Source organism: Oncorhynchus mykiss, chromosome 24 (assembly GCF_057628025.1).
Source record: "Oncorhynchus mykiss isolate SJ-2025 chromosome 24, ASM5762802v1, whole genome shotgun sequence".
NCBI lineage: Eukaryota > Metazoa > Chordata > Actinopteri > Salmoniformes > Salmonidae > Oncorhynchus > Oncorhynchus mykiss.
Window position 1 is genome coordinate 23,229,289 of NC_143045.1, and position 16,915 is coordinate 23,246,203.

General features: G+C 43.9%; 1 protein-coding gene across 1 annotated transcript in view; it reads right to left on the reverse strand.

Annotated features, from left to right (window-relative positions):
- Window positions 1–16,638, reverse strand: part of LOC110503369 (kin of IRRE-like protein 3) — a 210,945-nt gene extending 194,307 nt beyond the window's left edge. The window contains exon 1 of the mRNA XM_036961432.2: window positions 16,078–16,638. Within this exon, the coding sequence (XP_036817327.1) occupies window positions 16,078–16,120 (43 nt within the window). The 5' untranslated portion in view covers window positions 16,121–16,638. The remainder of the gene's footprint in view (window positions 1–16,077) is intronic.
- Window positions 16,639–16,915: the final 277 nt, after the last annotated feature.

Genomic DNA, 16,915 nt, shown 5'->3' on the forward strand with positions numbered 1-16,915 from the left:
CCGATGCCAGGGCTCACACAGGCACTCCTCATTAGGGTTGTTCTGGTACTTTGGCTCACGCAAACAAAGTATGTTTTCAGTAGGGAATTCTGTATGAATAAGCACGCTATGAATACCTACGGTTCCATTCAAATAACAGAAAGGATTTGGAATTGAAACAATCATAGGCAATAGACTTCCATGGGAGAAGAGAAAAGAGGAGGACAAGATGATATTTGGCAGTTAGAGAGCAGCAGCACAGGAGGAGTGACGGCAGACTCCAAGCCATTAACTCCCCACTCTGTGTGGAACAGGCCCATCTGGAAGAGACTCTCTGGACTGCTGGACATCCAACTTCTCCCGCCGCAAATCTCCTCCACAGCGCCGTGTCTCCCTTAATCCAAATGAGTCCGTCAAACTAGCCCGAGTTTCTCTGGCTGCAGCCCTGCAAAGTGCCTTTTAATGAAAGGCTGTTAATAATTCAATCTGGTCCCCATGAATACAAAGACTTGGAGAAGTTTAAGGACATTCGGTGGAGGTTAGTGGGGATTGGTGACACCTCTGAACATCCCACAGTGCACTGCCATGATGAACTTTAGATGCATTTAGCATTTTTTATGTCCTGCAGTACTATTGTCACACAGCATTGACCTGGTGGCATGCACCATCCTGCACCACTATTCAAAAGTCATACAAGGGTATTTCAAAACCCATTCCACTGGGCACAGACATCAGTTCAACATCTAGTTTTGATTTACATTTGGATGTGTGGTCAATTAGCTTGAATTCAATGTGAAATCTACAAAACATTTCGCCATCTCTTTGGGTTTATCTTAAAAGTTGGGTGAAAGAAATACAAAATTCCCTTGATGACCTTTTTCAAGTCCAATCAGTTTTCCAAGTTGATTCAACGTCATCACATAGATTTCTTGTTGTTGTTGAAATTACATGGAAAAAAATGTTGATTCAACCAGTTTTTGCCCAGTGGGGTTGTTCTTTTCTTGCTCCAAAACTACTCCAATATCACAGAAACCCAATGTGAGAGGCCTTTTAAACCCCAAAAGTCAAGCTGCTATGAGTCAGATACACAAACAATGTGTTTTAATACAATTAGAATCCAATGAAAGAGGAGAATAATCTCATTTGCGCTCAGTCACACAAAAACACACATGCACATCCCTAGCCCGGATTAGGACTGCAAGCTTCAGATACGTTTAACTTGTGACAACAATTCCCCCCTTCCCTTTGAGTTTTTTTGCTCCCTCTTCCAAGCAGGAGATAGCGTTGTTTACCTTGGGAGGTATTGTATTCTGATGTTCTTAATCAGACAACAGTTAGATAACATAGACTTCAGAAGAGAGAGAAATCCCCAGTTGACTTACCTAAATACCTCCAAATTTTACTTTGCTGCTTACCGGGAAAACTAAGATGCCTCTTTCTTGTTATTCTTGTTATTTTTGTACATTTTTTTTTACCTAGCAGCTTTCTGTGAGCATCAACAGCGCAGTACACCCTCCCTGAGAGTGATCCTCTCAGACACACTGCTTTGTCAAACTATAGTACAAATATGTTCTTCCACCTCACACACATCTGAGAAAAACATCTCCATTATATGACTTTTAAAATGACTTGGACATATCGAAGCTAAAATAGCCCTCAAATTGCAGCAACATACCAGGGTTCTAGCTGTGCCCTTCTGAGCGAAGGCAACACCTGTTCTGATGATCACACCACAGGCCATCCAAAGGTCTTGCAATTGATGGTCCATTTCAGAAGAGCTATTCCCTGCTGTTGGAAAGCTAGCCCTTCCTGTTTTTTTCAGAAGAATAAGTGTTGTCCATACAGTTGTTGCCTGTACGCCAATCTATCTGGCCCATTGTTATATGTATAACGGGTACCATCCACTCATCCATCATTGCATGACTCTGTGGTAACGTTATCACTTTAGATACGGCTACAATAAACTGCACTCTGCTTTTAAGGATCTCTATTCCTCTAATCTAATCTCTGACATGGAGTCTGTTTATCATTGGACTGCCGGAGAATCCTCTGTGTCCCTCCACTTCCCCTTACACAGGAAATAATGGACGACCCTTCTACCTACCGACGCTCAGGTCTTCTTCCTTCACTGTCTGTTTGATCTCTCTCAGTGTAAGAGCCAGGGCAGTTTTGATGCATTATGATTCAATCAGGTTTAAGGGGAGTCTCCTGGCCCGGTATTGTTGGCCAGAGAAAGCGCTGCAATTTAGCATTGGGTGCTGGCCAAGGGAGAGTGGCAAACTGCGATGACTCCAGTGTGTGCATCTGTGATTTGCACTGATGTCCCCCAGGGATTGAGCAATGACCACTGTCAATTCACCAGGGAGGCCTGCCAGATTGAAACCCCTGCCAACAGATTTGAAAGGATAGCAAGAAATGTAACCGCCCGATCGTGCATTAGTATTTTTCATCGCCTGGACCTTATTAAATTTAAAAAAGATCTCCTCAATATTAATTTGCACTTGAACTTCAGCTCTAAAAGAAAAAGAGAGAGGTGTGAAAAGTGCCCGTGAAGCCCCAAATCATTAAATAAAAATAAAAGATGAACTCAAATTAATTACAGTTTCATTTACAAAGTTTACACTTTCACAATGTTTCATTCACAATGTTTACACTTACTTATTTCTGAAACCCATTTGAATTGGCATGATGATAAACTAAGGAGTCAGAAGAAGATGATGAGAGACAAATCATATAAAGTAGAGAGAGGGTGGGGCTGAGGCCCTGCACTGAGACATGATATCTGTGGATTACTTATAGCTGATCCTGAGTCTGAAAACCAGTTATTGCTGCATGTAAAAATAAACCTGTTTGTTCCATGTGGAGAGGACTCAGTGAATACAATCTGCTATGTATCAGACACATCAGAGAGACTCTCAATCAATATGGGACCTTGAGAATATTTATGTTTAGGTTGAGATGGATACAAACTTGGATATATACTTCAGATGATCAGCCCCCAACCAATCCAACATTCTGCCTGAGTTGAGGCTACAACTCAAGCAGCAGTGGTCTGCTCAGTAGCACCCTCCGAAGGACAGATTGTGAAATGGAGGTATCAGTGTTGGCAGATTGCTCTTTGGTACCTCAGGGAGAGGACTGATGAGGATATAAGAACGAGGCAGGAGGGAGTGGGATGGTAAACAACTCCATAATGACACAGAGACAGGCCTAACATTAGAGGCATGTCTGTGGGCCAATTAGATTTTTCTGTCTAAGCACCATCTCATCGATGGGGCTGCAGTGGAGCAGGGTGAGAGCTTCAAGTTCCTTGGTGTCCACATCACCAACAAACGAACATGGTCCAAGCACAACATGCCAGTCGTGAAGCAGGCATGACAAAACCAATTCCCCCTCAGGAGACTGAAAAGATTTGGCATAGGTCCTCAGATCGTCAAAAGGTTCTATAGCTGCTCCATCGAGAGCATCTTGACTGGTTGCATCACTGCCTGGTCCTAATGATCGGCTATGAAAAGCCAACTGACATTTACTCCTGAGGTGCTGACTTGCTGCACCCTCGACAACTACTGTGATTATTATTATTTGACCATGCTGGTCATTTATGAACATTTTAACTTCTTGGCCATGTTCTGTTATAATCTCCACCCGGCACAGCCAGAAGAGGACTGGCCACCCCTCATTGCCTGGTTCCTCTCTAGGTTTCTTCCTAGGTGTTGGCCTTTCTAGGGAGTTTTACTGAGCCACTGTGCTTCTACACCTGCATTGCTTGCTGTTTGGGGTTTTAGGCTAGGTTTCTGTACAGCACTTTGAGATATCAGCTGATGTATGAAGGGATATGTAAATACATTTGATTTGATTTGATTTGGTATAGAAACTGTTCGGCCTCCGACCGCAAGGTACTATAGAGGGTAGTACGAACGGCCCAGTACATCACCTGGGCCAAGCTTCCTGCCATCCAGGACCTCTATACCAGGCGGTGTCAGAGGAAGGCCCTAAAAATTGTCTAAGACTCCAGCCACCCTAGTCATAGACTGTTCTCTCTGCTACCACGTGGCAAGCAGTACCGGAGAACCAATTCTAGGTCCAAGAGGCTTCTAAACAGCTTCTACCCCCAAGCCTAGTTTCTTCGACCTGTAATATAACTTTTTGAAGTTTTCTTTCGACGTTCGGATGGACCTGCACGAGCGTTTGGATTTCTGTACTAAACTCGCTAACAAAAGTAGCTACTTGGACATAAATAATGGACATTATCGAACATATCAAGCATTTATTGTGGAACTAGGATTCCTGGGAGTGCATTCTGATGAAGATCGTCAAAGGTAAGGGAATATTTATAATGTGATTTCTGATTTCTGTTGACTCCAACATAGCGGATAATTTTATTTATTTTCTGAGCGCCGTCTCAGATTATTGCATGGTTTGCTTTTTCCGTAAAGTTTTTTAAAATCTGACACAGCGGTTGAATTAATAAAGTTCATATTTATATAAAAAAATATCAGTATACATTGCCGTGTTACGTTCACTAGTTCCAAAAACATTCTGTGATATTGCAGAAAGCCACATCATTTTACAGAAATAATCATTATAAATGTCGATAAATACAATTGTTAGACATGGAAATATAGATATACCTCTCCTTAACTTCCTATGGTATGGGGGACGCTTGCGTCCCACTTGGCCAAAAGCCAGGGAAAATGCAGCACATGCAAATTCAAATAAATGATATAAAATTCAAACTTTCATTAAATCACACATGTAATACTAAATTAAAGCTACACTCGTTATGAATCCAGCCAACATGTCAGATTTTTAAAAGTTTTTTCGGTGAAAGCATAAGCTATTATCTGATGATAGCACAACAGTAAGCAAAGAGGGTAGCATATTTCAACCCTGCAGGCGCTACACAAAATGCAGAAATAAAATATGAAACATGCCTTACCTTTGACAAGCTTCTTTTGTTGGCACTCGAATATGTCCCATCAACATCACAATTGGTCCTTTTGTTCGATTAATTCCGTCCATATATATCCAAAATGTCCATTTATTTGGCGCATTTGATCCAGAAAAAAACAGCTTCCAAATTGAGCAACCTCACTACAAAATATTTCAAAAGTTACCTGTAAACTTTGCCAAAACATTTCAAACTACTTTTGTAATACAACTTTAGGTATTTTTAAATGTTAATAATCTATCAAATTGAAGACGGGTCTATCTGTGTTCAATACAGGAAGACAACAAACTAAGCTACTTTTCAAGTCTTGCGCAACTCTCAACAGTGTTACGCAGTTCCTAGATGGCCGTACTTCTTCATTGCACAAATGAATAACCTCAACCAAATTCCAAAGACTGGTGACATCCAGTGGAAGCGGTAGGAACTGAAAACAAGTTCCTAAGAAATACTGTTTCCCAATGAGACAGAGACCTCAAAAAATAAAATCTGAACGGTTAGTTCTCGGGATTTTGACTGCTACATAAGTTCTGTTATACTCACAGACATGATTCAAACAGTTTTAGAAACTTCAGAGTGTTTTCTATCCAAATCTACTAATTGTGTGCATATCTTATATTCTTGGCATAAGTAGCAGGAAGTTGAAATTGGGCACGCTATTTATCCAAAAGTGAAAATGCTGCCTCTATACCTTAAGAAGTTATTAAACAAAACATGCATGTATTGTGTAACATGAAGTCCTATGAGTGTGATCTGATGAAGATCGCCAAAGGTTAGTGATTCATTTTATCTCTATTTGTGCTTTTTGTGACTCCTCTCTTTGACTGGAAAATTGCTGACTTTTTCTGTGAGTTGGTGGTGACCTAACCTAATTGTTTGTGGTGCTATCGCTGTAAAGCCTATTTGAAATCGGACACTGTGGTGGGTTTAACAACAAGATTACCTTTAAAACGGTATAAGATACATGTATGTTTGAGGAATTTTAAATATGGGATTTCTGTTGTTTTGAATTTGGCGCCCTGCTCTTCACTGGCTGTTGTCATATATAGCCTGTCTTTTTACTGTTGTTTTATTTATTCACCTAATACCTGTTTTGCACTATTGGTTAGAGCCTGTAAGTAAGCATTTCACTGTAAGGTCTACTACACCTGTTGTATTCGGTGCACGTGACAAATAAACTTTGATTTGATTTGGGATCGTAGCAGACCAACCAACTGGACATCGGATGAAACTGAGGATTATTTCTGTCTTTCTACACCTGTTGTATTCGGCGCACGTGACAAAAAAACTTTAATTTGATTTGGGATCGTCTCAGACCAACCAACTGGACATCTAATGAAACTGAGGATTATTTCTGTCTTTAGTAAAGCCCTTTGTGAGGAATAACTGGCTCCCCAGTGGGTATACCTGGCTCCCAAGTGGGTGAGCCGATGGCTGCGCCCCTGCCCAGTCAAGTGAAATCAATAGATAGGGGCCTAATTTCAATTGATTGATTTCCTTATATGTTGAGTTTCTCGATCCCGATAGCGGGATTGCAGCCCTAAGAAGTTTAATGTGTTTGGAATCCAGGAAGAGTAGCTGCTGCCTTGACAGCAGCTAATGGGGATCCATGGAAAGCCTGGGACGGCAGGTAAACTAATGGCTAGCGCGTGGCACTAGTAACCGAAAGGTTGCAAGATCGAATCCCTGAGCTGATAAGGTAAACATCTGTCGTTCTGTCCTTGAACAAGTCAGTTAACCCACTGTTTCCAGGCCGTCATTGAAAGTAGGAATTTGTTCTTAACTGACTTGCCTAGTTAAATAAAGGTAAAATATATATATATATTTTTTAAATGGGGATCCAGAGTAAATACAAATACACATAGAAAATGCTAATTTGCATGTATACTGAACAAAACCAGAAACGCAACATGCAACAATTAGTTAAAGTGACTATGCATATATAGTTAAAGTGACTATGCATACTGTATATGATAAACAGAGCATAGGAGCAGTGTAAAAAGAGGGGTTGGGGGGTGGCACACAATGCAAATTGTCCGGGTACCCATTTGATTACCTGTTAAGGAGTCTTACCGCTTGCCATGCGGTAGTAGAGAGAACAGTCTATGACTGGGGAGGCTGAGGTCTTTGACAATTCTTAGGGCCTTCCTCTGACACCGCCTGGTGTAGAGGTCCTGAATGGCAGGCAGCTTAGCCCCAGTGATGTACTGGGTCGTACGCACTACCCTCTGTAGTGCCTTGCGGTCAGAGGCCGAACAATTGCTGTACCAGGCAGTGATGCAGCCAGTCAGGATGCTATCGATGTTGCAGGTGAAGAAGTGGGATGTGGAGGTTCTGGGCTGGCGTGGTTACACGTGGTCTGCAGTTGTGAGGCCGGTTGGACGTGTTGTCAAGTTCTCTAAAACGACATTTGAGGTAGCTTATGGTTGAGAAATTAACATAAAATTGTATGCCAATGTAACGGTATAGCTTCCGTCCCTCTCCTCACCCCTACCTGGGCTCGAACTAGGGACCCTCTGAACACATCAAAGCTACCTCCCACGAAGCATCGTTGTCCATCGCTCCACAAAAGCCACAGCAAGGGGAACAACTGCTTCAAGGTCTAAGAGCGAGTTACATCACCGATTGAAACTGTATTAGCACACACCCTACTAACAAGCTAGCCATTTCACATCAGTTACACTCACCCCCCTTTTGACCTCCTCCTTCTCTGCAGCAACCAGTGATCCGGGTCAACAGCATCAATGTAACAGTGTAGCTTCTGTCCTTCTCCTCACCCCTAACTGGGCTCGAACCAGGGTCCCTCTGCACACATCGACAACAGCCACCATCGAAGGATTGTTACCCATCGCTTCACAAAGCCGCTGCCCTTGCAGAGCAAGGGGAACAACTACTTCAAGGTCTCAGAGCGAGTGACGTCACCAATTGAAATGCTATTAGCTAACTAGCTATCCATTTCACATCGGTTACACTAACAGCTCTGGTGGACACTCCAGCATGCCAATTGCAAGCGCCGTCAAAACTTGAGACATCTGTGGCATTGTGTTGTGTGACAAAAATGCACATTTTAGAGTGGCCTATTATAGTCACCAGCGCAAGGTGCACCTGTGAAATCATGCTGTTTAATAAGCTTCTTGATATGCCATAACTGTCAGGTGGATGGATTATCTTGGCAAATGAGACATGCTCACTAACAGGGATGTAAACAAATGTGTGCACAAATATGAGAAAAGTAAGCTTTTTGTGTGTATGGAAAATGTCTGGGATCTCTTATTTCAGCTCATAAAACATGGGACCAGCACTTTACATGTTGTGTTTGTATTTTTGTTCAGTATATATTGCCGCACAAGGCCTGCTGACATAATTGGCATTGCACAGTAGTACCCCCGCAACTCTGACACACATCCACACACATTCATTTTGATATGCACAGAACAAGCACACACAGCTAGCTGGCATCGGCCAATTTAAAACTATTTCCATCTCTGGTAAGAAACATTGGCATGAGAGAGGGAGAACAGAGAGAGAGAAATGGAAGGAGGGAGTGAGGCAGGTAGAGACAGCCGAGTTCATCCAGGTGTAATATTGGTCTGTCCCAGAAACTTCCTGCAAAACACTTTGAAGCTGTTATCAGATCAGAAGCCCAATTCCTCAAGTGCCTCCTGTGCCAAAACACCAAATGCATCTTCCATCCTCCCTCCAACACGGACTGTAACAATCCTGTCAATGCATTTACTTGGTGGTTTACTCACAAATGCTTCAGCCGCTTCCAGGATACACAACATTATATCGGCAGCAGTAGGCAGCGAAGAGGATGGCATGCGATTTACCCAAGGTAATAACTCCAGATTTGCACTGATAACAATATCAATGCCGGGAGCAACTTTTTTTCCACTCTGCAAGAGCAATGGGCAGCAAAAAGAGCCAGAGATGGGAAAACACATGTGGATTGTTATTTTGAGGCAAAGTCAGGAGTTCTCCAGAACATAATAGACAACCATAACACATTAGAATCATCATTATTAAACTCTCCAAAGTGGATTGAATTGCTAACATAATTTGCTCCTCTATTTTGGCACTAATGGAACTGTTACGTGCCATTTATAAATCAAGAGAAACAATGCTCTGTTTCCAAACATGTATAACAGTATAACTTTAGACCGTCCCCTCGCCCATACCCGGGCGCGAACCAGGGACCCTCTGCACACATCAACAACAGTCACCCACGAAGCATCGTTACCCATCACTCCACAAAAGCCGCGGCCCTTCCAGAGCAAGGGGAACTACTACTTCAAGGTCTCAGAGCAAGTGACGTCACCGATTGAAACGCTATTTAGCGCGCACCGCTAACTAAGCTAGCCGTTTCACATCCGTTACACTCACCCCCCTTTTGACCCCCTTCTTTTTCCGCAGCAACCAGTGATCCGGGTCAACAGCATCAATGTAACAGTATAACTTTAGACCGTCCCCTCGCCCATACCCAGGCGCGAACCAGGGACCCTCTGCACACATCAACAACAGTCACCCACGAAGCATCGTTACCCATCGCTCCACAAAAGCCGCGGCCCTTCCAGAGTAAGGGGAACTACTACTTCAAGGTCTCAGAGCAAGTGACGTCCGCTAACACCGCTAACTAAGCTAGCCGTTTCACATCCGTTACACATGCAGTGTATAGCCTCACGCTGATCATATCTGCATACATTTTCGATACAACACACCCTAAACTATATAACTGAAAAAATGATCTCTTTACTAATGAGGAGGAAATTGAGTTAACAACTGATGAGCAAGCTACACTCATTGCTTCCACTCTTCTACCCCCTTCCCAACCTTTTCTCTGCCCAGCTACCCCCTACACAGGAACAAGGAGGTAGGCACAGGGTTTTGACCAGCTGTGCCATGCTGACGCTGCCGGAACAGAAGCGCGGTATACGACCCGCCTTAGCCCAGCTCTGTTGATCTCCCTTGCCAAGCCACTGCGCTCGGCTCCCACTGAGACAGAATAACATTGCCTGTTGTTTCCTGTGCATTAGGCTGCAATTTAGAAACCATTAATCCCCTCTTTAATCTGTCAAAAATTCCCGACTGTGCTCAGAGAAGGCAGCTGCCTCCCAGTGTGCCCGTCTTCCCCCTTCTGCTATCTCCCCGTATCCTGATACTCCTTATGAGAGACAGACAGGCCACGTATGGTGCTGCCCCACGTTTCAAAGAAAGAGGGGGAATAGGGAAAGGGTGGGACTGAGGAGTGCAGGTGGGTGCTAAACCTCACTCCACAGGTGACCTCATGAACACAACAGCATCTGGTTGAATTACTTAACATTTCGCCCAGCAGACATGTAATCCGGGATAATGCAAATTTGCCGAGAGTGCTCCAATCTGGATAAATTCATCCCCTCGGAATGAGATCCAAGATGAGTGAGATCCAAGATCCAAGCGAAAAGTCTCAGCGAGGGAGAGAAGGCGTGGCTGGGGGTTGGAGGGATATTGGAGTATGTAATACCGAATGGTACGGAGGGGGTCTTTGGAGTATACTTGGGAACAGTGATGCCATTGGAGAATTGTAATGAACTCCAGTAAACACAGTTTTATTTTTGTTGACTGCTTAAGAGGATCATTGCCTGATTTGCAAGAATAGTTTCCAAACTAATGATTTTCCTTTCCTCCCTGACCGGAATCCGACTTGAAGAGATTCCATCCATTTAATCGGATTAAGCAGACAGATAAAATATGAAGAGAATAGAGAACATTGCATGTCTTTGAAATGATCTCTTACTTATGCTTGTTTGGCATCTGCTAAAGGCCCATGATGCAAGCATCAAGATACACGATGCATAACAATGAATTACAAAGACAACAGCTGATTAAAATGCAATAGCTTTAATTACACGGTAACTCAATGATCTAATTACTCTAATCGAATTGTAACAAAAGCCATAACCTATTATCAATCATGAAAAACAATGCCAGCTACTCTGAAGGCAAAAACCTACTAAACAATGTCTATTCACTCAACATAAACCTGTAACCTTATCTAATATTATTGTAAATAACTTTCTGTAGAATGACCCCTTTTGAAGGCCTATCCATTGCTTACCACTGGGACTGAGAGCCAAAGCTTTCTAGACACAGCTCCTTATTATTTATTCATATGTTTACTATCAGAAATATCCATTGGGAAACGTCAGCCTGGATTGGATTAGGCTTAATCTATTGTGACAGAAAAATCAGCAGGGGTCATGGGGCGTCTGAGGTGACTTATATCGCTAGCCTTGATGATACACAAAGCACAAACAAGGAAACAAAGGTTGGCTCACAACGTCACATCCCAATGGAGGACATCAATATTAATCTTCCGTGGAGACGTGGACCGGCTAGAGTTACGTCCTTACAGCATGTGTCATCATTGAGGGGTGAAGAGTTAAGATAGAAGACACATTATGTGCCCTTCCTCTATCTCATTAGCCATCATGTTGACAACAGAAACAGGAAGATAGACCACAGCAGAAGCTGTGTGAGAAAGTCTGTATGATGACTAAAGGAGAGTGTTTGACAGTATATGGATTTTTTTTTTAATAATTTTTTTTTAGCTTGTGGTTGAAATGGCAAAATCTATTAATTACAATTTGATTATTATGTGTCATAATCCATACATTTACAAGGGGTTTAACACATGCAGTGCTTGCAAATAACTATTTAGAATGCACAATGATGCAATAAAATGGAGAAAACATTGACCAATGTCATTTGGGGATGATTGGTATTTTGAAATGTGATTGAGGGTTTTTACTCTTTCAAAGAAGCAAAGAGATTTACTCCAAAATCCCAAAAACCAAACATGACATTGTGTTGACATTTAATTATGAAGCTATTAGGAATTTGGTATCAAAGCTTGTGTTCCGTGAAAAGCGGGTTTAGGTTCAGAATAGGCAGACAGTTAATAGACAGCAGTAAATTAAATCGAGGCTTGTGGGGTGCTAAGACCTTCTTTCCAGGGTTAAGAAACAGCTTAGTGTCATGGCAGGGTGGTGACTTAGCACTAGGAGGTCCAGGAGTGTGCCTGTGAGCTGGAAAAGAGGAAGGAAGCCAAAAGGTGGAGAGGGAGAAGGAGAGAGAAAGAGAGAGGAATGGAGTCCATTGATGTTCTGCACTGCCCCCAGTGTGCAAACACGAGGCCAGTAGAATGATTAGACGTGTTGCCTATAAGTACCATCCAAGCAACTACTGGACAGTTTGCTTATGATTTTAATAAGAAGGCCAGGGATCTGGGTATAGTTTGAGAGAGAGAGAGTCACTCCATATACCTCTGTGTGGTTTTTTGGTTCCAGTCTGCCACAGGGACAGGCACATCCAGTACAAGACTCTATTCTTAAACTGGCTCCCTCCACAGGGACTTTCTGTACTCAGAAATTCCAGCACCATTTCCCTGAAAGCAGAGATGGCGTTCAATCACACTGTAACCCTTATGAGAGCCATGGATAGAGGGAAAGAGAGAGAAAGAGAGAGAATGAGAGAGACAATGAGAGAGATAGACAAGGTCTCGGGACAGGTTTTGCCTGCGGTGACTGCCTTCTTGGGGACATTCTGTCAGGATCCTCCTGGCTCACACCGTGTCATCAGTCAGTAGTGGATCAGGTGAGTGCCAGGGAACCCTCCATGCAGTACTGGCAGGATTGAGATCAGCACAACTCAGGACCTCTCTCTCTCTCTCTCTCTCTCTCTCTCTCTCTCTCTCTCTCTCTCTCTCTCTCTCTCTCTCTCTCTCTCTCTCTCTCTCTCTCTCTCTCTCTCTCTCTCTCTCTCTCTCTCTCTCTCTCTCTCTCTCTCTCTCTCTCTCTCTCTCTCTCTCTCTCTCTCTCTCTCTCTCTCTCTCTCTCTCTCTCTCTCTCTCTCTCTCTCTCTCACTTGAAAATGGCTCTCTCTAGAAATGTGAGTCTCAGCCACACAATTCCCTCTATCCCTTTTTCATAAAAGATGTTGGCTGAAAGTAGCTGGCGACATAAACAGAGTAATACTTTGTAAAACTAGAATTAGCTATAGGGGTAAAGTTGCTGGTAAAATAACTGGTAAAAGGCAAGCAGACAGGTTGTTATCTCCTGTTTACCTGCCAGGGCTTATATTATTTTATATTATGGTAATAACAAACTCAGCTGAATTGTAGAGCAATCTCGCACCGGTCTGCATTACCTGAGATATGTGCTGGGTGGTTGTTTTTCCCAAAACTGAAAATATCACCTATAATGAAGGGAAAAATGATGATGCTGGTAAAATAACTGTGCACACAGAGTAGATGTATCGAGATCTATGCAGCGATGATATTAGAATGTTCAATTGCTGTATATGGTATTTCAGCAGGTAGGCTATCATCATCAGGTAAACTCATCAAAAAAAGAAACGTCCCTTTTTCAGGACCCTGTCCTTCAAAGATAATTATTAAAAATCCAAATAACTTCACAGATCTTCATTGTAAAGTGTTTAAACACTGTTTCCCATGCTGTTTCCCATTCAATGAACCATAAACAATGAATGAACATGCACCTGTGGAACGGTTGTTAAGACACTAACAGCTTACAGACGGTAGGCAATTAAGGTCACAGTTATGAAAACTCAAGTCACTAAAGAGGCATTTCTACTGACGCTGAAAAACACCAAAAAAAAGATGCCCAGTGTCCCTGCTCATCTGCGTGAATGTGCCTTAGGCATGTTGCAAAGAGGCATGAGGACTGCAGATGAGGCCAGGGCAATAAATTGCAGTGTCCGTACTGTGAGACACCTAAGCACTACATTGAGACAGGACAGACATCTGATCATCCTTGCAGTGGCCGACCACGTGTAACAACACCTGCACAGGATCGGTACATCCGAACATCACACCTGTGGGACAGGTACAGGATGGCAACAACAACTGCCTGAGTTACACCAGGAACGCACAATCCCTCCATCAGTGCTCAGACGGTCCGCAATAGGCTGAGAGAGGCTGGACTGAGGGCTTGTTGGCCTGTTATAAGGAAGGTCCTCACCAAACACCAACAACGTTGCCTACGGCACAAACCCACTGTCGCTGGACCACACAGGAATTGCAATAATGGCTCTTTACTGACGAGTTGTGGTTTTATCTCACCAGGGGTGATGGTCGGATTTGTGTTTATCGTTGAAGGAATGAGCGTTACACGAGGCCTGTACTCTGGAGCGGGATCGATGAGGAGGTGGGGGTCCGCCATGGTCTGGGGTGGTGTGTCACAGCATCCTCGGACTGAGTTTGTTGTCAATGCAGGCAATCTCACCGCTGTGCGTTACAGGGAAGACATCGTCCTCCCTCACGTGGTACCCTTCCTGCAGGCTCATCCTGACATGACCCTCCAGCATGACAATGCCACCAGCCATACTGCTCGTTCTGTGCGTGATTTCCTGCAAAACAGCAATGTCAGTGTTCTGCCATGGCCAGCGAAGAGCCCGGAACTCTATCCCATTGAGCACGTCTGAGACCTGTTGGATCGGAGGGTGAGAGCAAGGGCCATTCTCTCAAGAAATGTCCGGGAACTTGCAGGTGCCTTGGTGGAAAAGTGTGGTAATATCTCACAGCAAGAACTGCAAACCTGGTACAGTCCAAGAGGAGGAGATGCACTGTAGTACTTAATGCAGCTGGTGGCCACACCAGTTACTGACTGTTACTTTGATTTTGACCCCCCCTTTGTTCAGGGACACATTATTCCGTTTCTGTTATAGTCACATGTCTGTGAAACTTGTTCAGTTTATGACTCAGTTGTTCAATCTTGTTATGCTCATACAAATATTTACACATGTTAAGTTTGCTGAAAATAAATGCAGTTGACAGTGAGAGGACGTTTCTTTTTTTGCTGAATTTAGTTTGGCAATTATCAGCTTCTTAGGTTAAAGGGGGAAAGGGGAAAAGCTTGAGGATAGTAATTTGGTTCAATCTGACACAAATTGGAAATACTTAACTTCCTTTTCCCCCTGTTGATTTTGAACATAAGGTTATGCCTCTCTCTGTGCACACACACACACACACACACACACACACACACACACACACACACACACACACACACACGCGCGCGCGCGCACACACACACACACACGCACACGCACACACACACACACACACTGAGAGAGATGAGGGACAGAACCCTGCTTAGATGCCAAACCAGTGTGAAGGGTCAAACTTTGAAAAGAAGCTGTGACAGCTCCGTTGACCCTGACACCCTCTGGGATTAGCTCCTGCTCCCATTGTGGGTCAGTTACCATGGCCACAGAAGAGCTAACACACTGCACACACACTCTCCCTACTCTGCGTGACCACGGAGGAGCTAACACACTCCCGCTACTGTCTGAGGGACCACGAGGAGTAAACACACTCCCTTCTACTCTGTCTGGTCTCAGTCCAGCCACATCTCACCCAGACATCACATAGTGATGATCCCAGACTTCTCACATGTTACTGACAGCGAGAGTTACATTGTTTTCCAAAGACAACCACCCGCTGGCAAGAAGGGAAAACAACCCATCCATCCATCTTCATTTCTAACTCACTGTCTTAGATTGAAATCAGCTGCAGACTTGGTCAAAGGGATAGTGTTGTTCAGAGTGCTCTATTCTAAGCACTACTTATCTTCCTCTGTCGTCCTGACCAACCCCCCGGTAAGTCTCTGGCAAAGAGATTGTCAGGGGTAGAAATAGCTCCGGAAAAGAAAAAAATTGCTCTGGCAAAGAGATTGTCATAGTTTCAAAACAATGTGAGTCGTGGGGAGCAAACGCTTCATCGAGCTGGGATGTGAGCACTCAGAGGAGCGTGCCTGTTGACTACATTCAATCTGAAAAGGAGTGTCGAACCAGACTGACAGGGCACAAGCCATGATGAACTCCCGAGACAGGGCACCACTGTCTACAACTGTTAAAACCTCTAAACACAAGTATTGCATTATTATCCAGCAGTTTCCTCCCCATATCGCACAGTGACAGATCATTGAGGGAAAATAAGACAAATCTGACTGCATCAGCTCTGACAGCTCACAGCAGAGACTACTTCAAAGAAAATGCTCCCTATTCACATGCAGTCACGAACTAAAACAGATAATAACAGAAGGGTCCTAGACAGATGCAGTGGATAAGAGGAAAAGAGCCAGTGGACTTACCATGTCCGGAGATCCACAGGAACACAACGACCCAGGGGATCATGGCTGGAGAGGAAGAGGGTGAACCTCTGAAACACAGTGGACGAGTGTGTGAAATTGAAGTTGACACACAAACACACACAACAGTGCTCTTCTGTGCAGTTCTGGATGGGTGCTACAGTCCCTCAATGATCTCCCTGCTGTCAGGGATATAGCTTTAACTCTTCTGTCTAGTCTTCTTCTTCTTCTTTTCCTCTTGTTCTTCTCTCTCTCCTTCTCTCTATGTCACTCTTCAGAGTTGCCGATGGTCAGCGTTGCTTCTCTCTCCTGTTGATGTGTAGACTCTTTCAGCGTGAGCTTTCTCGCGTTCTCTCGCGCTTATGCTGGCTCGGTCTCACTGATGTTCCATTCTCAATCTCTGAGTGCCTCTACTCGCCTCTCTCTCTCTCTCTCTCTCTCTCTCACACTCTACCAGTAGAAGCTCCTGGTAAGGCTCCTCCTTCCAGCTCCCTCTCTCCTTCTCCTCTGTCTCTTTCTCACTGCCTGCCTGTCTGTTTCAGTGCCTGTGTCGGGGCTTGTGCTGCAGCGGGTCAGGCTGGGAGAATCAGCTTGCTCTAATCTCTGAGAACTAGGATCTCTATACAGGAGAATTAACAGTGGACCAGCTTTGGCTGCACTGTGGAGAACACAGACCTCCACAAACAAAAGTGCAGCTGTCCTCCGTGGCTTCCTGCCTAACATGGGACTAGTATTCCACAGTGTCAGAACTGGGTTTGAATCAGTGTGTTTGCCATATAGAGCAGTGAGGATAAAGTAATCACATACATTAGAATCCAAGACCAATGTCCTATAATATTCA